Genomic DNA, 24,541 nt, shown 5'->3' on the forward strand with positions numbered 1-24,541 from the left:
GAAACAGAAGAACGTCGTTACAGAGTTCTGATATTGATTTTTCGCAAAGAATGAAATCAACGTTTTGGGAGAACAACGAAGTAAACAAAGAAAATTCCTTTATGCAATCTTTCAACTTCCGCATCCTTAGAATCTTTGCACCCTCGCATCAGCATCCGTTTGAGTCTTCAGAGAATAGGAAAAATAAGAAAATATACGACTCTACGATCATCTAGGTTATATACCTCGTGTCTCAGAAGTGCTCTTAATGACAAACACGCTACGTACATTTTTTGAAAGTGGTTAATTGAATAAGAAACCAAGCGAGCAAAGATGATAGAATACTGAAGTCTGAATTTTGCATGTCTCAATAGAATTATTCCAATAGAATATTCAACGGTCGGTGTAGCTGAATATTTATTTCTAACGGAGTGTACTTACTTACTGGCTTTTAAGGAACCCGGAGGTTCATTACCGCCCTCACATAAGCCCGCCATCGGTCCCTATCCTGAGCAAGATTAATCCATTCTCTATCATCATATCCCATCTCCCTCAAATCCATTTTAATATTGTCTTCCCATCTACGTCTCGGTCTCCCCAAAGATCTTTTTCCCTTCGGCCTCCCAACTAACACTCTATATGCATTTCTGAATTCGCCCATACGTGCTACATGCCCTGCCTATCTCAAACGTCTGGATTTAATGTTCCTAATTATGTCAGGTGAAGAATATAATGCGTGCAGTTCTGTGTTGTGTAACTTTCTCCATTCTCCTGTAACTTCATCCCTCTTAGCCCCAAATATTTTCCTAAGAACCATATTCTCGAACACCCTTAATCTCTGTTCGTCTCTCGAAGTGAGAGTCCAAGTTTCACAACCATACAGAACAACCGGTAATATAACTGTTTTATAAATTCTAACTTTCAGATTTTTTGACAGCAGACTGGATGATAAAAGCTTCTCAACCGAATAATAACAGGCAATTCCCATATTTATTCCTCGTTTATTTTCCTCCCGAGTATCATTTATATTTGTTACTGTTGCTCCAAGATATTTGAACTTCTCCACCTCTTCAAAAGATAATTTCCAATTTTTATATTTCCATTTCGTACAATATTCTCGTCACGAGACTTAATCATATACTTTGTCTTTTCGGGATTTACTTCCAAACCTATGTCTTTACTTGCTTCCAGTAAAATTCCCGTGTTTTCCCTAATCGTTTGTGGATTTTCTCCTAACATTCACGTCAACCGTATAGACAAGTAGCTCATGTAACCCGTTCAATTCCAAACCCTCTCTGTTATCCTGGACTTTCCTAATGACATATTCTAGAGCGAAGTTAAAAAGTAAAGGTGATAGTGCATCTCCTTGCTTTAGCCCGCAGTGAATTGGAAACGCATGTGACAGAAACTGACCTATACGGACTCTGCTGTACGTTTCACTGAGACACATTTTAATACGGAGTTTACTTAAATCATAAATTAATATGGAGACATGATATAATTTTCGGTCGTTATTAAACCATTCTGGCTTCTTCCCTTGTCTTGTTCAGATGCCTTGTGGCGAGACCCAGAAACATCCAATAGCGTCCTTATAATGTTCCAGGATATCTTTGACAACAGATGAATATTGGAGGCCGTAGTGAATCATCTCTATTATACTTCTAAGGTAAAAACATGGCAAATTAGATTTTTTTCTTAATTGTTGCACATTTTTCATTTTTTATATGTAGATACATCATTTCTGCAACAACTTAAATTGGAGATTAGTTTTGAAGAAAAAAATTGTGGCCCACCATTTGAGAAATGATACCAGAGTACTCCTTCCTTAACAAAAACAAAACAAAGCTAGCTCACCTTCTAAATTATGTGTTCAAATTGGTAGCCCTCAGCTGCTTTACAATGTGTCACTCGATCATAGAAACCATTTAAGGAATGATTTAACCAGGCTTTAGGAATATCTTGCAAGTATCAAGTGCGGGTACTTTTTGAAAAGCTCTTAATGAGTACTATTCAAAAATAAAATAATATATTGGGTGTTCTATTTAAAATAAGAGAGCTGGAGTTACTTCCGGTTAAACCGGAAGTAGAAAAAACTCCGTAATACCATTATTGAGTTCTTAGTATATGGTTATCTCCACACACCAAGTTTCATGTCACTGAACCGTATGCTTCAAAAGTTATTTAGGTGGTGCGGGACTTTTAACTAACCCTGTATATTAATTCAGTGGTTTTCCACTATATTAAAATCGTCCTTTTCCGTTAATGTTGGAAGTCACGTATTGTATAATGTCTTCAATTCATCTGACTCCTATCTCCTCGGATTTCATACATTAAAGATCTTCCTAAAAGTTCTACAGGCAGATGGCATACTATCCATACCCAACGAACAATACATCCATCGTAACAGATTTAGTTTACCCAATGTTTGAAATCTTGGAATTGAACGCGTTACATCAGCTGCTTGTCTATGCGGATGACGTGAATATGTTAGGAGAAAATCCACAAACGATTAGGGAAAACACGGGGATTTTACAGGAAGCAAGTAAAGAGATAGGTTTGGAAGTAAATCCCGAAAAGACAAAGTATAAGATTATGTCTCGTGACGAGAATATTGTACGAAATGGAAATATAAAAATTGGAAATTTATCTTTTGAAGAGGTGGAGAAGTTCAAATATCTTGGAGCAACATTAACAAATATAAATGATACTCAGGAGGAAATTAAACACAGAATAAATATGGGAAATGCCTGTTATTATTCGGTTGAGAAGCTTTTATCATCCAGTCTGCTGTCAAAAAATCTGAAATTTAGAATTTATAAAACAGTTATATTACCGGTTGTTCTTTACGGTTGTGAAACTTGGACTCTCACTTTGAGAGAGGAACATAGGTTAAGGGTGTTTGAGAATAAGGTGCTTAGGAAAATATTTGGGGTGTAGAGGGATGAAGTTACAGCAGAATGGAGAAAGTTACACAACACAGAACTGCACGCTTTGTATTCTTCACCTGACATAATTAGCAACATTAAATCCAGACGTTTGAGATGGGCAGGGCATGTAGCACGTATGGGCGAATCCAGAAACGCATATAGAATGTTAGCTGGGAGGCCGGAGGGAAAAAGACCTCTAGGTAGGCCGAGACGTAGATGGGAAGATAATATTAAAATGGATTTGAGGGAGGTGGGATATGATGATAGAAACTGGATTAATCTTGCACAGGATAGGGACCGATGGCGGGCTTATGTGAGGGCGGCAATGAACCTCCGGGTTCCTTAAAATCCAGTAAGTAAATGTCTGAATTTTACTCATATTTCATTAAATGTCAGGTTTCTAAGTATGAGACCAATCAGGGACTTGACAAAACAAGAATAGCGACGGTTGTAATCGAACTCAGAACCCAGCTTTGCAACAACGCAGGGCTTTAGGGAATTGTTTGTTGTTTGTAATCATGTACGTGATGTAACAAACATTCAAACATGTCGGAGATCGACTGCTATTACGTCATCCACGTCACTTTGCAGGCTGAAATTCGACATTTGAATGGCGTGTATTATAATTTGATACATCGGATCCTGTTAGTGACGTCAAATCTTCACTATCCCCGCCTGGACATCACACTACATCCATTATAAATTCAGCACATTCATTCCAATATATTATATTTGTATTTATAGATCTCTCTTAAGGGTTAGACGCTTGCGAGCTTGAGATGGAATAATTAGATGAAATTATAATGACTAAAGCGTCAGATTTTCACACAAGAGACACGGGTTACAGTCCTCATAAACTAGAAGAAATGTAGGTATTTCATATGTCTATGCAGATTTCCACTGAGTATTCGTGTTTCGAACTCCAGAATTCCATTTATCAGATGCTCAACATCTGACGCCCTTCACTGCATTTCTCTCTAATACTGGAATATGCATTAATATTAAAACCACTTCCCCCACAGAAATGACATAGACTCTCAAACATGAATAATAATAATAATAATAATAATAATAATAATAATAATAATAATAATACTTACTTACTGGCTTTTGTGGAACCCGGAGGTTCATTGCCGCCCTCACATAAGCCCGCCACTGGTCCCTATGCTAAGGAAGATTAATCCAGTCTCTATCATCATATCCCACCTCCCTCAAATCCATTTTAATATTATCCTCCCATCTACGTCTTGGCCTCCCGAAAGGTCTTCTTCCCTCCGGCCTCCCAACTAACACTCTCTATACAGTTCTGGATTCGCCCATACGTGCTACATGCCCTGCCCATCTCAAACGTCTGGATTTAATGTTCCTAATTATGTCAGGTGAAGAATACAATGCATGCAGTTCTGTGTTGTGTAACTTTCTCCATTCTCCTGTAACTTCATCCCTCTTAATCCCAAATATTTTCCTAAGCACCTTATTCTCAAACACCCTTAATCTCTGTTCTTCTCTCAAAGTGAGAGTCCAAGTTTCACAACAATACAGAACAACCGGTAGTATAACTGTTTTATAAATTCTAACTTTGAGATTTATTGACAGCAGACTGGATGATAGAAGCTTCTCAACCGAATAATAACAGGCATTTTCCATATTTATTCTGCGTTTAATTTCCTCCCGAGTATCATTTATATTTGTTACTGTTGCTCCAAGATATTTGAACTTCTCCACCTTTTCAAAAGATAAATTTCCAATTTTTATATTTCCATTTCGTACAATATTCTCGTCACGAGACATAATCATATACTTTGTCTTTTCGGGATTTACTTCCAAACCTATGTCTTTACTTGCTTCCAGTTAAATTCCCGTGTTTTCCCTAATCGTTTGTGTATTTTCTCCTAACATATTCACGTCATCCGCATAGACAAGAAGATGATGTAACCCGTTCAATTCCAAACCCTGCCTGTTATCCTGGACTTTCCTAATGGCATATTCTAGAGCAAAGTTAAAAAGTAAAGGTGATAGTACATCTTCTTGCTTTAGCCCGCAGTGAATTGGAAAAGCATCAGACAGAAACTGATCTGTACGAAATCTCTACTAAATCTAAACGAACCAATAATAATAATAATAATAATAATAATAATAATAATAATAATAATAATAATAATAATAATAAATTATGAATATGACTTATTTTATTCAACTTCAGCATTACCTCTATTAATAATAGTTTCCGAGTCACATAATAGGTTTTATCTGCACCAAAGACCCCTGTTTGGTACGTGTTTACAAAAAAAAAATTGAGGAAGAGAAAATACGTGACGTGTATGCCTGTCGGGCAGCGGGTTGTAAAACACTGCCGTCAGTTTGACGCAGTGGCACAAGCATAGTTGTTTTTAACAAACGTCCAACTCTTTTACTTGAAGTCCTTGTATGGTAGCGGCGCTTCCTATGTATTGGACACAGGAGAAATGCTCTTGGATGAAGACCTTCCGGTGTCATTTCCTGGACTCTACAGCGTAAGAGGTCACAAAAGGGCACACAAATAAAGATCTTTAAGTATAGAGTCTTTTTATCTTCACGAAAGGGACAAAAATGTTGCAGCTATTTCTAGCACTACTTGGACTGACTTGTAAATCGACCACAGTAAGCTACACTTTATGAAGAAACAATTTATAACTAGAGCCGGGATGTTTGGCAAAATGCCTTTCTTACTGGGTGGACGTAAATCATTATTTGCATAGATTTAAATGTGATTTGGAGTAAATCAAAGTGACAGGGCCAATTTTTATTTTGCCTTATTTGCCTTTTTAAGGTGTTTCTTACTAAGAAATGCCTTTTTGTCATTTTAAAGCAACATTTCTCATTTATTTGCAATTTTCTAATTAATTTTAATGTAATGTGTATGAAATTTAAATATTTGGAACAGTGACTAACTATACTAACAATAATAAATAAGAGTAATTTATTTCGGTACTTAATCTGCTAATAATCATGTTCGGAATATGTATAATAAGAACTTCGTGTGTTAAATTTTCACGTACCTTGTTAACACGTTTCAACCTATTTTGGGTCATCTTCAGAACTGGTCGTTGTTAGTCTTGGCGCCTCTTTTTTCATGTGTGGATGCGTTCGTAGTGTAGAGTCAAAGAGTGTATGTGTTTTGAAATTGAGTTGCGTGTTGAGAATATTGTTGGGGTGTGTTTTCGTGTGTTTGTATATTTCGTATTGTTCTAGTGTGTTGAGTTTCTGGCTTTTTGGTTGGATATGCAGTATTTCCATGTCTGTGTTGATGTCTCTGTAGGTGTGGTTGGCATGTGTGATGTGTTCTGCATATGTGGAGGTGTTTTGTAATTTTGTTATGGTTGTGATGTGTTCTTTGTACCGCATTTGAAACGATCTGCCTGTCTGTCCTATGTAGAAGTTGTTGCAGGTGTTACATTTGAGTTTGTATACGCCTGTGTGGTTGTATTTGTTTGTTTGTGTGTTGAGATGTTTTTGTAGAGTGTTATTTGTTCTGTATGCGATGTTGTAATTTAATTTCTTGAATGAACACCAAGACCAACAACGACCAGCTCTGAAGATGACCCAAAATAGGTCGAAACATGTTAACAAGGTACGTTAAAATTTAACACAGAAAGTTCTTATCATATATATTCCTAAGTGATACAGTGTTAAAAGTTGTGTAATCAAGATGTATAATAATCGTGCTTTAATACTATTGGTGTAATATGAACAATGGCCGACAATCCACAGTTACAAATATAATATTGTCATGTCTTCACGGTACCAACAATCAGCTTTATAATTTTAAATATTCAGCTAGTTCTCATAGAAGTTGTCACGTAGCATTTCCAATTGTTTGCTTTCATATTTTCAAATCTTACTGTTACAATTTTGTGCTACACGTGTTTATTATTGTAGGAGAAAGAAATTTGAGTGAGGAACAGTCAGTTATTGTCGGGTGACAGAAGGTATAAGATCGGTTAGCTAGAATGCCTAAATTCAGTAAACCAGTGAAAAGTAATCTTCATGCTTACGTTTGTGAATTTGGTGCCCATGTGTTTTCAACCGATGGAACAGTTTTGCTATGTAAGATTTGTGAAAAAAAGACAGTTAATCACGAAATAATAGTACATTATGCAACGAGCCTATAATGGTAGTAATTAAGACGCGAGTATATTTGTTTATAAAACGAGCGCAAACGAGTTTCATAATTTTCATACGAGCGTCTTAATTACCATTATAGGCAAGTTTCATACGACTTTTTATGCTCGACCATATTTCTAACTTGAAATTATTCATAAATTTTCATGTTATGATTATATAAGTGACGAGCGGAACTGACCTGAATTGTGAGATGTGCACAGATGCGAAAGTATTGATTTTTTCCCAGGCACGAATATAATTGACCTTGATATAACCTAGAGAATAACATGAACATTAGTCTTGATATAATCTGGAAATTGATTTAGAATTGAAAAACGAGATGACAAATTGAATTCATTTGAATATTATTTACAATTAATGCTAATTATTATAGTAACAGAACATAACCTTCTGCGACAGTATTGGATTTCCAGCCTCCGTGACTTTTCGCTAATTGTCTTTCGATTGCATATCCGAGAATAATCGATACTTGCGGTTTTATAACGGTACAAATGTGATTTCTAATTGGGTGAACAACTGAATTATAATGAATAGGTGTGCTTTAATGAGGTGCATTAAAGGGCTGCTACCAGGTGTATTATTACTACATTTCGCCATGGTCGAGCATAAAGTATTTTATAAGTCAGCATGTGTTTCATCCATTGTTCCCCATTAAAACGTTAATACTTTCTCTTCCAGATTTCTAGAGCCCCTTGATATTCACCTGCGTCTCCGGAATCTGCCGTGTAGAGAACCTCTTGAGAAAGGAGTCCTCTCTCTTGAGCGGTGGCTTCTTCTGGATGGTGGTGATGGCTCCAGAGAGCTGAACTGTTGTCCTCAACTTCATCCATCTCTGGTTGCTCTTCGTCCTGTGACCAAAGCATCAGCGTCCAAAATTAGAGCAAAGGGACAAGTGCCACTAGCAGATCTAAGTTTTACTGAGGAAGGAAATGTAAATCAGTATCGTTAACAAAGCGCCTAATTTGATGGCCGCAGACAAACTTGTGGAAGTATCTAGTAAAATTTTGAATCTTCGAAATTGCTGTTCTCTGATTACTTTATAATTGTCTGAGAAAATAGTATTTTAATTTTTCAGATAGAAAGGATACTACAGTGAATTTCGAGATGAATTCAAATTTTGGATATACAATATGCGCCAAAACAAACAACACTGAAATTATCGCTCATCTGCTGTCTATGTTTCCCTAGCAACCAAATATGTATTTATTTTATAAGACATTTTAAGGGTATATATGTATGTGAACGACCACAAATATTATTAGAAACTGGAAGCTCTAAATTTCTAAAATTTTAGAAGAAAATGAACTCACAATTGGACAAAAATTACAAGGTACCACAACAAGACTTATTAGAACTTAAATATCTGATAAAAGTACAAAAAAATGTTACTAATAATATTTTTCAAACCTGTTTTATCAAAGTGTGAAAAAAAATCTGCAGTTACATCATTTGGTAACCATAACATTGTTATGGTCTCTCTGTCATCTTTAATATTTTTCCTGCATGTAGTAAAGACTTAGGGGAGAGTCGGGTAGTATCGGACGACGGGTAATATCGGACAGTGAGTTTCTTTCATCTACCATACGATGGTAGTACCTGATTGACATGGTTACGTTTCTGTGATGTCGCATAGAGAAACGTAACCATGTCATTCAGGTACTACCATATGGTGGTAGATGAAAAAAAACGCACTGTCCGATACTACCCGATGTCCGATGCTACCCGACTCTCCCCTATTTCTGAAAAACAGACTACTCTCAGACTTGTAGAGTTGTTTATTTTAATACAATTAATTTTGTTATTTGTCCTACCTATATAAAATATATTAAAATTTACATAATATTTTGTGACTTAATTTTCCTATTTTCAAAGAAATGGGCATTTTTGTAGTCTACCGTTTGCATAAATGCATTTTAAATCAGTGTTCAAAATTTCAGAATTCTATCTGTAATAGTTGTTGAGGTATGAAATAATATTATGTGTGAAAATTTTCAAGGTTTGGAAAATTTAATTTAAAGTAAGAAGTGAATTCTAAAAAATATTATTAATAACCTTTTTTTGTACTTTTTATCAGATATTTAAGTTCTAATAAGTATTTCTGTGGTACCTTGTAATTTTTGTCCAATTGTGAGTTCATTTCCTTGTAAAATTTTAGAAATTTAGGGCCTGCATTTTCTGATAATACTTGTGGTCGTTCACGTACATATACCCTTAACATATTGTATGTTCAATGTTGGGGTTATTGTTGCAAATATGGTTTTCACAACAGAGGAGAAGATATATTTATCATCGAGCATTATTTCTTGTCATACGGAATGGGGCGTTAGAATGAACCGAATTTGCGCCATGTTAAGAAGCAGTACCAGGAGCGATTTAACAATGCGACACCAAATAACACAACAATGCATAAGCACTGCCCCCAAACTTGGCCGAACAATTTTTTTTCTATTAATTTTAGAAAATATTAAATTCAAAAGATTTTTTTTTGTTTTTGATTAGGGTTAAGTTTCTGTCCTTAAACTGACGAATTATTGTCTTCAGACCATGTGTCTGAACTATAATAGGGTAAGTATGATTTGAGGCTTTCTCGGCGTTGGTTCGCTAATATGTTTTCGCGGGATATCAGCCGAGTTAAGATTTTCGAAATCGAAAAATCGAAAAAAAATCGAAGGAGAATTGGGAGGAAAATTTAAAAGGTACGCAAAACGCGTCCTTGCAAGGGGTTGGGGGCTGTACAAAACTAAATATGTGAGCTCCAAGCCTGTTGGCCACTAGTCTCACTCCGGGTTACGCTGCTCCCCTGAAGGAGCTCTAGAAAATTTTGAAGGGGAAGCCGAAATTGGACGTAACCTCTTAGGTACCACATACGCGAGGGGGGCTGAGATTGATCAAGTGATCACGGAACGGGGCGAGGAGGAGTTGGCTGGTGTTTGCCGTTAGGATGGCAAGACGCCGTCATCTGTTGTTCGATGACAAAGCATGTGAAGGCCGTCGGAAGAAGCGCCGTGAAATCTAATCTGCAAGTTGAGAGGTCCCTGTCCTTTCAATTTGCGACTTATTGAGTGACCTCGTATATTTAATAGACTATTTATAGTATCTGAACTAGGGCATACATCGTTTATAATAAGAGGGGAATATATATGGGGAAGGGCATATAGGTCCGTGGCCCATTTCTTATAGGGCTCATCCCGACATTTGTCTTACGCCTGAGGAAAACCACGGACTACCTTAGGCGAGATGAGTTGTCTCATGTAAAGAGACTAGCCAATTTGGCTATTATGTAGGAGGTGATTGTTGTCATGAGCCTTGTTGAATCGTCTCAATTTTGAGACAAGCCATTTGGCTATATGATGGCTCAATTACGAAGAGGGGGGAGAGATGTAATTGTTAATTAATTTAAAGTAAATAGGGAGATTAATGGGGATATGAGTGCAGGTCCGTGGCCCATTTCTTTTAGGGCTCATCCCGACATTTGTCTTAGCGCCTTAGGAAAACCACGGAAAAACCTTAGGCAGGATGGTTAAGATTTTGGAATGTTCCAAGCTTTCGACTGCTATCTCTGCAGCCATCTTCAGGGAAGTGATGTCCGAACAGAAAGTCGAAAGGTTATATAGATGTTAGGCTGTCTCAGGTGAAAGGGGATTGGTTGGCGGATCGGCCAATCCGGGCCCGGGAATTGTCATCCCTCGTAAGCTCCGCCCCTCCCGGGATTCCTGTGTGAAGTTTGGCGGGCGGCGAGCCCTGTTCCGCCGGTTGGAATCGGTTGCCGTCCTCGGTCCATGATCTTCATGACCTTGATTGTAAGAGGGGAAGGGGAGGGGGAGGGGTAAATTAGTGTCCGTTGGACAGTCGGGCATGTTGGACACTTTGTACTTTAACGTGTTACCTCGCCACTTGTGGACACCAAATTCTACCAGAAGTCCATGACGGAAGTAGCCCCACTCGTGGCTACTTCCGTCATGGACTTCGAGCAGGATGTGGTGCCCACAAGTGGCGAGGTAACACGTTAATGTACGTGTCCAACATGCCCGACTGTCCAACAGACTCTAATTTACCCTATATATTTTAAAGTTCTGAATGTATAAGAATTTTTATACCTCATCTGAGGAATGGAAGCACTGTAATTTTTTTGTAACAGCCTGTACTCATGCGTTAGAAGTCTGCAGATGTTCAAGCAGTCACTGTATATTTTGTTACAATTTTACTTTATTTTACAATACCTTTATTAAGGGGAACACTCAACTTAAAAATTGGAGAAAAAGTGTCATAGAAATGAAAAATTAAATTTCTACACTAATTTACGTGACAGAACTAAATCAATACGCAGAATTCTTCCCCTATTCATTGAGAAGTCACAGTCAAATGCACAAAGCCAAAAAATAAAAAATGATAATTAAAAGTGATATTTCAATTAATGATTGATTAAAAATTGAAATATTTTTTATTTTGAAAAGTATTGGATCTAATGAGCTGAGATTTTGCATGTTACTTGCCGTGTGTATATTAAACTTTCTCCAAATTTGAAAAAGATTCGTCAAATAGGAAAAAAGTTCCAAAATATAGTTGAGTGTCCCCTTAAATGAACATATTCCGATATACTGTACCAAGGCCATGCTATAATGGGGTAGAAGATAAATGGTGTCCCCCCTATAATGTCGTTATATCGAGATTCAATGGCTTTGCTTTGCCCCCTCCCCCAAAGGAAACGGTTCTCTCTTCGCCTATGGAAAAATGTTAGCTGTTGTCAAGAAGTTCTATCGTACAGGATCAGTCTTATGTCGCATTGCATGTTATAAGAGCTTATTTTGATTTTCAAAGTTTATTTTTAAATTTAATACCCCGTATGACCGGAAATAATGATCGACAATAAACACCTTCCCCTCTATTGTGAGAACATAATTTCAGAAATCAACATAACACTGAATTCACAAATTGTCACTCTATTATAACACTTCGTTGCCAGGGAAACGTGGACGGCAGATGACCAATAATTTCAGTACCGTTTGTTTCGGCGTATATCGTACTTACATTAAATGGTTAAAAGAAAACTAACTCATGTAGGCGTCGGGTCTAATTACATGAATTTACTGACCTTATAACGAAATTAAATTCAAATTTCTAAACGTCTTATTTTTGAGCCTGTTAATTATGTTTTGGTTGCCATAAATCAAGGGACAGCAAAATCTATGGAAAAAACTACTAACTTAGAAACGAAAACTCCATGACATCTATATGAACTTACAAAACAAAAACTTTCCGTGAGAGTTACTTTAAATAATACTTTATTTCAATACTTCAATTTAAAGTATTGTGATAAACTTGTAGGTCAGCAAAATATTTTATTTTATTACTCGTATATAAAGTAACAAGACAAAAAAAAACTTGTGTAATGCCTGAAGAATGCAACTCAATATCTAAGCGAATATTCCCAGTAGATTCCTCAAGCTTCTAAGCTGTTTTCTTAGCTTTTAAAATGAATTATTTCGCAGCGCAATCCTGCATCAAACATTCATTATGGAATAATATAATTGAGAACAGATTTTACTACTATATTGGGTTAATGTAAAGAAAATAGTTACTGGAATCATAAATCAGATAAAATGAAATTTAAAATACAGAATTAAAGTGGAATAAAAGTGATGTTACGAATATTTAAAACAACATCAAAATATACTGTATATACAGGGTGATTCACGAGGATTTACCGTCCTTTACGGAGCTTATTTCCGAAGACTTTTTTTAAGTAGGTTATTTTACGACGCTTTATCAACATCTAGGTTATTTAGCGTCTGAATGAGATGGAGGTGATAATGCCGGTGAAATGAGTCCGGGGTCCAACACCGAAAGTTACCCAGCATTTGCTCATGTTGGGTTGAGGGAAAACCCTGGAAAAAACCTCAACCAGGTAACTTTCCTCAACCGGGAATCGAACCCGGGCCACCTGGTTTCGCGGCCATACGCGCTAGCCGTTACTCCACACGTGTGGACTTTTCCGAACACATTCTGAGCAAAAAATGTCATATAAACATGGGTTCTATCCTCAATATTTATAGAGTTACGTTTCGTTATTGGAACGCATTGCTGTGAACGCGTGATCTTGGTCAGCGTGCAGCCAGCAGCCAGCGCGAGCGATACGGAAATCAAAGATAGCCGTATGCAGTTACGTAGAGCGACGAGCGCCGTTCACAAGCGTGCGGCCAAGTGTACTCAAGCGGACGGCGACATTTTTTTAAAAAGTGTTGTAAACTCTCCAAGACTGTTAATTAGGATGCAAAATTGAACTGCAAATAATTAAGTCGGCGGAAGTGGCGTGATTTGTAATAATTGTTGTAATATATGCGTAAGAATAATGCAATTTTCTAGTTAAAAATAGAAAAAGATGTCTGTACGAAGCAACTAAGGAGTTCACAGCACATTTTTAGCTTCATAATACTTACCAATTAAAGAAATTATACTTCTGAATGGTTCATTCTCTATTTGTATTATTCTTTTACCTTCAAGCTAAAGAAAAAACGTATTTTACAAACTTCAAATTAGTGTAACTCTGAAAATATTGGGAATAGGAACTATGTTTATGTGACTTTTTTGCTGAAAATGTCTTCAGAAATAAGCTCTGTAAAGGACGGTAGGGGAGAGTCGGGTAGTATCGGACATCGGGTAATATCGGACAGTGAGATTCTTTCATCTACCACACGATGATAGTACCTGATTGACATGGTTACGTTTCTGTGATGTCGCATAGAGAAACGTAACCATGCCATTCAGGTACTGCCATATGGTGGTGGATGAAAGAAACGCATTTTCCGATATTTCCCGATGTCCGATACTACCCGACTCTCCCCTAAATCCTCGTGAATCATCCTGTATAAAACAAACATTTTTAATTATTAGCTGGATTTAAGAAGATTAAACTGCTATAAGTTTATATCAAAATAGTGATTTAATAATATAGTTCAAATATTCTGAAACATTGCCTCATTCTTAATATTATTTTTTACATAAAGTAGCATAATTATTGTATAACTATTCTCTGGTGTAAGGTAATATTAGGAACACTAAAATTTCAGGGAGTTACACAAAATATCACACATCACTTTTACTAGAATATTTATTGCACATATAACAACACTTACCCAAACATTGAGTTATTTACACAACTTTTAAGAACTAATTTTATTTACAGTCCATTTTTAAGTTAGTATTTTAGTAAAGCAAGAAATTAAGCTGTTAAAAAGAGAAGCAATTATTACTGCTATAAGCAAAACGTGCAAGAAATATTAGTTATAATAGATTATACAGGGTTAGTTAAAAGTCTCGCACCACCTAAAGAACTTTTGAAGAATACGGTTCAGTGACATGAAACTTGGTATGTGAGGATAACCATATACTAAGAACTCAATAATGGTATTATCGAGTTTTTTCTACTTCCGGTTCAACCGGAAGTATCTCCAACTCTCTTATTTTAAATGGAACACCCAATATATATTTTTATTTTTGAATAGTGCTCATTAAGAGCCTTTCGAAAAGTACCCACACTTGATACTTCTGTACAAATTCAGTGTTGCTAAGTCAAGAAAACAGAAAAGTGTATCGAATATTAAAATAATAAAATACTCCTTCCTTAACAAAAATAAAACGAAGCTACCTCACCTTCTAAATTATGTGTTCAAATTGGTAGCCCTCAGCTGCTTTACAATGTGTCACTCGATCATAGAAACCATTTAAGGAATGATTTAACCAGGCTTTAGGAATATCTTGCACCACTTCCATTTTTATTTAGCAACACCGAATTTGTACAGACGTATCACGTGTGGGTACTTTTTGAAAAGCTCTTAACGAGCTTTATTGAAAAAAAAAATATATATTGGGTATGCCATTTAAAATAAGAGAGTTGGAATTACTTCCGGTTAAACCGGAAGTAGAAAAAACTCGGTAATACCATTATTGAGTTCTTAGCATATGGTTATCCTCACATACCAAGTTTCATATCACTGAACCGTATGCTTCAAAAGTTATTTAGGTAGAGCATTAATTATTTTAATATTTGATACACTTTTTTTTTCTTGACTTAGCAACACTGAATTTGTACGGAAGTATCAAGTGTGGGTAATTTTTGAAAAGCTCTTAATGAGTACCATTCAAAAATAAAAAAAATATATTGGGTGTTCCATTTAAAATAAGAGAGTTGGAGTTACTTCGAGGTAAAGCGGAAGTAGAAAAAACTCGGTAATACCATTATTGAGTTCATAGTATATGGTTATCCTCAAATACCAAGTTTCATGTCACTGAACCACATGCTTCAAAAGTTATTTAGGTGGTGCGGGACTTTTAACTAACCCTGTATGTAAAGTGAAAATTATATTACTTACGATTAATGGGGATATATATTTACAGAGATTGTTTACAACCTGTGATAATATGTAAGATGTATAAAAGCGATGTATCAGAAGCGGTCAACACTACTGTTGTTTTCTGTGACGTAATTAAGCTGCCAACCCTACAGCTTTGAAATTGAAAGTGTAATTTCATCGCCGATACCTTTATACTTGTGTACCACGTACGGTGTGCCATGTGTTAGACCTATACTACCTAAGTACAATGTGGTCTGTACTGATACTGCTTTGTTTACTTCCAATATTGTGTACATAAGTCAACAAGTGAAACTATGTTTGGCTTATAGAAACTTCCACCTTTGAAAGGTATACATACCGATTCTGTAAAAACGTGCCAATATTAAACACAACATTTTGAAACAGGTAAATAGGGGTCTGCGAAGTAAAATTAAGGGGTTAGGTCAGCTTAACTTACAACAATAAAATTTTTTAAATATTCAACATTTTTTTCCTCCATTACTGTATCTTGTACAATAATGAAAATTGGTATATGTAAAACACTGTCCTTCTGCTATATGAAAAAGATATTTTTACGATTAAATAGATTTACTGGCATGTAAAAGAACTCCTGCGGGACAAAATTCCGGCACATCCGGCGACGCTGATATAACCTCTGCAGTTGCGAGCGTCGTTAAATAAGACATAACCTTTAAAACTTTTACGATTAAAAATTTATTTATATTTTTTTATAATTCAAAATGTACAGTTCACTGTACAGTGATGTAACGTTTCCCTCATCACTAATAAACTTGTTAACTTTTTCATATTTTATCTCTTTTATTTTATTGCTGAAACTCATGTTTACAATGGCATACTCTTTCAACTACATTCCTTAGTAAATAATGTATATTTTTTATTTTGTGTTAGAAGAAAATATTGGTATTTGACCATTTTGTAAAATGAATTTATTTTTCTCAGACAATCTATCAAAGATAGGGAAGTAATCTTGCATTATATTGTAGATTTTTTAAATGTTTTTACTTGGTTATTTAACGACACTATATCAACTACGAGGCTATTTACCGTCAATGGCGGTGATAGCGAGATGAAGTCGAGGATTTGCCATAGATTACCTGACATTTGCCTTACGGTTTTACGTCAGTTTAATTTTTGTCTTTTGTTTAAATTTGTATTTTAATATTATTCTCGTTACCTTTTATATTATTTCTTTTGTTTATTCATTTACATGATTCGATTCATTTTCAATTACGATTACTTTTAATTGTCATTACTTAAGTATTTTAGTCATCCATTTTATTCCGTCCATCCAATGCCATTATTGTCGTTGTATTATAATATTCTCGTCATCTTGGATATCTTTGTAATAGTATTTATATGATTCCATTCTTCATTTATATGATTCCATTATTTCATTTGTAATTATCATTTTATTTAATTGCCATTATCTAATTACTTCATTGTACTTTTATTGTAATTTATATCATTGCTGATGTTTTTGTTATGTTCTTTGTTCTGAACTGTAATTGGCCACTGGTTGCTATACAGCACATTAAATATTAGTAAATAAATAAATAATGGACTTAAATTAATAAAAAAATGGTTTGACATAAATTATCTTTCTATCAACGGAAATAAAACCATAATTATTCCATTCTCATTATCTGAAAAATGTAACAAACCTCCTACATCTATATTAAGTATTAAATTACATAATTCTGATTGTTGTCTTATACAGTGTAAATGTCCGAATATTAAAGAGTCCTCTGAAGTTAAGTATTTAGGCATAATTTTGATAATCATTTAAAATGGAACCAACACATTAATTACCTTTGTAATAAATTACGTAAAATAGTATATTATTTTGTTTTATTGAGGAATTACTTGTCAATAAATTTATTACGTACAATATATTTAACTTTATTTCAATCGGTAATTATGTATGGAATTATAGGATGGGGTATCTCATTTAAACCTAATTTTAATCCACTTTATTTATTACAGAAGAAAATAATTAAAATATGTCTTCATAAACCTATTGATTTTCCATCTCAAAATTTGTTTCTAGACTTTAATGTACTTAACGTAAGACAAATTTATTATATTGTATTAATAAAATTCATACATAAAAATCGAAATAATTTTGAATTGTATTCTCATAGTTATGAAACGAAAGGTATGAATTATTTAAGATTGTTTGAACCAAAATGCAACACTGTTACAGTATTTAATCATAGTAGTAATTTAGGCCCAAGAATATATAACAAATTTATATTTAAATATCCTAATCTTGTCAATTCGAATAGTTCTAGTATTAAATTAAAAAAGTTATGTATGGATTTTATAAAAATTGAAAAATTGTAAATTTAAATTTATATACTATAATTGCACAGTAGACATAAGACAAATTGTATTGTATAATTATTAATTTCAATTCAGGAATCCGCCCCTGAGCACGAGTTCTACTCTTTCAGGGGCGAGCTAAAGTTTATCTGTATATTTTATATTTTATGTTACAATTATTAGCAAAATAATAAATAAATAAATAAATAAATAAATAAATAAATAAATAAATAAATAATTATTTGATCAACAGGCTAGTGTATGTTTATTCATAATAGGATATTGAGTGTAGCTTTATAATAAATTACATAGTGTTAATTAATATTAATATATAGTATTTAAAAATAAATGTCATAATCATTTTATTTATAGTTGAACATTTTTATTGATTTTGTATATTTCATAATATTCTGATTGTATAAAACTGTTCATTGTCTGTATTCCCCAGTAGCACTTCTGTGGAGTTAAAAATGTTACAAACTTCTATGATGTGTAATATGACTTTCAATAACATACAATCGTATACTTCGCTTGGTGTACAAAACATATTGATGGGATAACGGACTATGTTGCCCGTCCGATAGTAAATTTATGAGCGAAATTACGATGTAACATTTTTGTTCCTCCTGCACAAATAGCAGATTGTAACATAGACCGTTATTCGGCCCAACGCTCCAATTATTATTTGTACGTATTTACAATGATATACAGGATTAGTCAAAAGTCCCGGAACACCTAAATAACTTTTGAAGCATGTGGTTCAGTGATATGAAACTTGGTATGTGGGGATAACCATAAACTAAGAACTCAATAATGGTATTACCGATTTTTTTCTACTTCCGGTTTAACCGGAAGTAACATCAACTCTCTTATTTTAAATGAAACACCCAATATATATTTTTATTTTTGAATAAAGCTCATTAAGAGCTTTTCAAAAAGTACCCACACTCGATACTTCTGTACAAATTCAGTGTTGCTAAATAAAAATGGAAGTGGTGCAAGATATTCCTAAAGCCTGGTTAAATCATTCCTTAAATGGTTTCTATGACCGAGTGACACATTGTAAAGCAGCTGAGGGCTACCAAATTGAACACATAATTTAGAAGGTGAGCTAGCTTTGTTTTGTTTTTTGTTAAGGAAGGAGTACTTTATTATTTTAATATTCGATACACTTTTCTGTTTTCTTGACTTAGCAACACTGAATTTGTACAGAAATATCGAGTGTGGGTACTTTTTGAAAAGCTCTTAATGAGCACTATTCGAAAATAAAAAAAATATATTGGATGTTCCATTTAAAATATGAGGGTTGGAGTTACTTCCGGTTAAACCGGAAGTAGAAAAAACTCGGTAATACCATTATTGAGCTCTTAGTATGTGGTTATCCCCACATACCAAGTTTCATATCACTGAACCACATGCTTCAAGAGTTATTTAGGTGGTGCGGGACTTTTAACTAACCCTGTATATTTTAAAATTATTGTCATTGTTTAGACCACTGTCTGCACCTCACAAGTGATACCAAGAAGGCAACACTTATGAGGCAATCTGGCCAGCAGATAATGGGGTAGGGTGGCCAGTTCCTCTCCTCCTCTATTGCATACATCGCCGATTAGCTACATATTACAACAATCAGACTTCAGATGCATACAAACAATTGTTCTTCCTCTGACACATATCGTCAAGTGAGATGTACTGCCTGATAATATGTGTACATATCAGCAGAACTTCAATCAAAGGCAAATTATTGTCATATAATTTACAAATCAGAATCAACAATGAACTGTAGCCTACGTACTATAATCAATTCTTCGAATGACATGAACGAGATCTGTCGTTGACTCAAATCATGTTTTGCAGTGTGACAATGTGTATACAACAGACAGAACCACCGAATCACATTGTGTACGATACTTGAATAAACAAAGCATGATAGATTGCCTACATGTAAATAAAAATTGAAATATTAAATGTAAATAGTACTTGCAAATAACATATATATATATATATATATATATATATATATATATATATATATATATATATATATACAATTTGAACCGGTAATGGAAATTATGGGAAAACGGCTCAACAGATTTTAATAAATGACCCCTCATTTTGAAGCTTGGAACTCAAAGTTTTTCAGAAAAATGGTACTTTTCAGTGAAATGTCAATTTTCAACATAATTTTCCTATTTTCCAAAACCCATCTGTCATCAGTTTTGAGAACTAGCTAATTGCATTTCAGAATAAAACAAAACACACACTACAATAAAAAATATTACACGAAGGCCTTGATCTGCAAGAATGCCGACATATTAGAGCTCAAATTAAATTGGTTATTAAAAACTTAACTTACTAAAAATAATTTACAGGTTCGATTCTGTGGTGTGTAATTTTCTGGGTACAGCTGTGTATTGGATATTAAAAAGTACAAAACTTGAGGTGGTTTGATGACATTATTACCATTAGAAATGAAATATTATTGTAGTTAATGCATTAATGTGACTATTTTTATTCATTTCACATATTAATGCTATATTGATGATATGAAAGTGAAACGTTTTGGGGTTATATAAGTAGATGTAGAGAATAGCTTAAATTAGATTTTGATTTCTATATTTTACTGAGTGGCGGCTATATAGTATATATAGTATATGTTACTGAAAGCTATAAAACTTACGTAAGATAATAATATTATTAAAAATCAAATATTTTTGTAATTATTAATCAAATGGGGTTGGGTCTTTTTCATATATTTAATGGCGGTGTGGTGTAGATATTTATATGCGTGGTTCTCTTCAGTATTGGCTCGAGAGAGAGAGAGTATCTTTCATTATTATGGAAGCAAATAACTTTCAGAATGTCTGGTATTCCTCATTGAAAATAAATCTGAAAAATGCTTATTTGAACGTCTAATGAACTTAGTTTGCAGCATTTTCTGCACAAGCCACTAGTATAATTTAAATGTAAGCACTAAATGTAAACAATAAATGCTGGTGGTCGTGATTTCGGCACCTGTGTGAGGTACAAGATGCAGTACAACTCATGCATTTTGTCAAGATACTCCCAGACTCTTCCTACAGAACTGCGCACGAGATCGGATTAGTCTACTTACTAATTATAGGGGAATGGGTTAGTTTTTGCCTTGAACTCGATAGACACAGGCCCGACCTTCCCTTTTATTTTTACCTTCTCTACAGAAACGTTGTTCCCTTACTGTACATCCCGAGTGTCTTGACAAAATACATGAGCTGTACGTTGTTAACTGGGATTTATAAATGATATGGAAATAATTTAAAAATTCAAGTGTTAATGAATTTAAATAATAATTTAGAAAGCATGTTGGAAATATTCAGATTGTCAATTAATGTATATAAACACAATATAATATTTGTTACTCAGTCAAATGACAAATCAATGTAAAATAATGACTTATATTATATGGTCATTAAGTCTTATATACATGAGCTACAAATTGCAAACGTTTTCGCCCATTCAGGCATCTTCAGGCACAATTATACAGGATACTAGCTACAGTTCCAACAGCAGCAGGTCGTCTCACGTCTACATAACTACTTCAAACATAGGATGTTTTATAGTGATCTACACAGTTGCCACGTTCAAACGACACATAATTCATCACTCATTGGACTCTACTGAACAAGAGTTCCACAGAATATTATGAAGTTTAATTACAACACTACGTGGTTTTTAACATTATTTTAATTTATGACTTGTAATATTACATTTTAATTATGGAGATGTTTTGTACACCATTAATCTTAAACAGTTTATCTACCACCAATGTAATAGCTACATAGTTTGATATTGAGATATTGTATAATTGTGCCTGAAGATGCCTGAATGGGTGAAAACGTTTGCAATTTGTAGTTCATGTATATAAAACTTAATGACCATATAATATAAGTCATTATTTTACATTGATTTGTCATTTGACTGAGTAACAAATATTATATTGTGTTTATTTAAATAATAATTCCAAGTAAATATATATATATAATAAGTATAAATAAATGTAGATAAAATGGATATGACAGCGATAGACATGTTTAAGCTTAAAATAATCAAAATATTCTTTAGAGCATCCCTCATTTCGTGTTTAATTTTTGCACGCTTTAACTGAATCACCCTGCAGAAAAATTAACATAAATATTGTTTATCGTAATGTTATAATACATACATGTTCACAACAGAAAGAAGAAAAGACTTCTTCGGTCTAAGATAGTAGAAGTTTCATTACAGAAGGTCACTATGTAGTTTAACTTCAGTTTGTGAACTTTATACAGACAAATAAATTGCAATTGTTCAGTTATTAATGAAGCTAATGAGGTTAAATACTTAGGTATAATTATTGATAATCATTTGAAATGGAATAATCATATTCATTATATTTGTAATAAATTACGTAAAACATTATGTTACTTTGTTATTCTAAGAAATATTTTGTCACTTAACTGTTTACGTATAATTTATTTAGCAGTATTCCAAAGTATATTTATGTATGGTATTATAGGTTGGGGTGGAACTTATAAATCCAACCTTTATCCGTTAATTTTACTACAGAAAAAAATATTAAAATTTGTTTGAAAAAGCAGAAAGATTACCCAACCGAATTGTTGTTTAAACACTTCAAATTGTTCAATATTAAACAAATGTATTATTTTATTTTATTAAAATATTTTCATAGAAATTTTAATAACTTTAAAAGGTATATACATAAATGTAGAACTAAAAATATTAATTCTCTGCGTTTGTCTGAACCAAAATGTAAAACCAAGGCAGCTTTTTATCAAAGCATGAGTCAAGGTCCCAGATTATTAAACAAATTTTATTCCAATAATATTTCAACCACGAATCCTCTCCAAATTAATGAAAGAAATCGTATTGGATTTATTGTTTGGGTTTAAACATATTAAACACTATATAATCTGTATTCACTCTCAATTTTAATTTTGTTTTTGTTTGTATTGGAATCCCCTCCTGAGCACGAGTCTTACTCATTCAGGAGTGGGGTAGTTTATATTTCATTGTATTTATTAATAAGCATTCATTTCAAACTTACTAGCAATACAAATAAATAAATGAAATAAGTATCACTTACTTAAAGAAAAATAAACGTCACGTCCATGTTAACTTTGATTAAACTATTTGAATGAATTTTTCTATAATTTAGTAACCAATTTTAGGAATTCAAAACAGATTAAAAACAGACTGACTTTAAGATAGCACTGGAATATAGTAATTAACAAGAGAAATTTCTTATAATGATATATCGTTCAAAAATTTCTAACAAACAAACAAGAAATAATTGCAATTATTAAAAATCTAAAGTCAAAAAACTCCTCAGGGTATGATGAAATAACAAGCAAAATATTAAAAGCGAGTTCACATATTATAGCTGGGCCATTAAGTTATTTATGTAACTATTCAATGTTCAATGGTATATTTCCCGAGAGATTAAAATATTCAGTGGTTATTCCTATCTTCAAAAAGGGGGAAACAACGTCTCCAGAAAATTACAGACCCATATCACTTCTACCAGTCTTCTCCAAAATCTTTGAAAAAGTAATGTATGAAAGATTATATCATCATCTAGAAAGATATAACATTTTAGTCCCACAACAATTTGGATTTAAGAAAAATAAAGGCACAGAAAATGCAACATTTAGTTTAACTGACAAAATTCTGGAGGCAGTAAATAAAAAATTACAAGTTGGAGGGATTTTCTGTGATTTATCCAAAGCATTTGACTGTATAAATCATAAAATGCTGCTAGATAAATTAGATTATTATGGAATTAAAGGTGTTGCACACCAATGGTTTCACTCATATCTCATAGATAGGAAACAGAAAGTTGAAATCAATACAACTATGAAATCTCCATCGACATGGGCAACTATTAATAATGGAACTCCTCAAGGATCAATATTAGGTCCCCTACTTTTTCTAGTCTTTATAAATGATCTTGCCCCCCTAATAAAAGATGTAGGTCATCCCATATTATTTGCAGATGACACAAGTATAGCAATTACAGCCAGTAACTCCAACACATTCCAATCTTCAACAAAGGAAATACTCTTCAAAATATGTGACTGGTCCTCAGTCAATAAATTAGTATTAAATTGTAACAAAACTAACATAATTCAATTTAAATCCTGTCCAAATTCAATGTCGCAAATTTCTAGCGCAATAATTAACAATAGATCCCTATTAGAAACAACAACCAAATTTCTTGGCTTAAAAATCGATAATGTGTTAAATTGGAAAAGTTATATTAAAGAAATTACCCCCAAACTAAATTCAGCTTGTTTTGCTATTAGATCTAAGCAAAAGATAGTAAATATCAATACCTTAAAAACAATATACTTTGCATACTTCCACTCGGTAATGAGTTTTGGAATAATATTCTGGGGAAATTCCACAGATAGTAACAATATATTTCTATTACAAAAAAGAGTAATTAGAATAATAGTAGGTGCCAAATCTAGGGAATCGTGTAGGACTCTTTTCAAAAAACTACAAATAATGCCCATGGCTTGTCAGTATATCTTTTCATTAATAATCTTCCTCGTATGTAATCGTGAAAACTTTGTAACTAATTCAACAGTTCATAACATAAATACACGTCAAAAAATGACTTTCATACTCCACCGGCAAGTCTATCGTGCTATCAAAAAGGAGTGCGTTATATGGTAGTAAAAATTTTTAATAGCCTCCTTATCGATATAAAAAATGAAACTCAAAACATAAGATTAT

The 24,541-nt window shown here is 33.6% G+C and overlaps 1 protein-coding gene across 1 annotated transcript in view; it reads right to left on the reverse strand.

The window, feature by feature from the left end:
• The window catches only part of LOC138701000 (uncharacterized), a 228,088-nt gene extending 220,174 nt beyond the window's left edge, over positions 1 to 7,914 (reverse strand). Inside the window, exon 1 of the mRNA XM_069827478.1 lies at positions 7,774 to 7,914. Coding sequence (XP_069683579.1) covers positions 7,774 to 7,896 — 123 coding nt within the window. The 5' untranslated portion in view covers positions 7,897 to 7,914. The remainder of the gene's footprint in view (positions 1 to 7,773) is intronic.
• Positions 7,915 to 24,541: the final 16,627 nt, after the last annotated feature.

This window comes from Periplaneta americana, chromosome 6 (genome assembly GCF_040183065.1).
Source record: "Periplaneta americana isolate PAMFEO1 chromosome 6, P.americana_PAMFEO1_priV1, whole genome shotgun sequence".
Taxonomy (NCBI): domain Eukaryota; kingdom Metazoa; phylum Arthropoda; class Insecta; order Blattodea; family Blattidae; genus Periplaneta; species Periplaneta americana.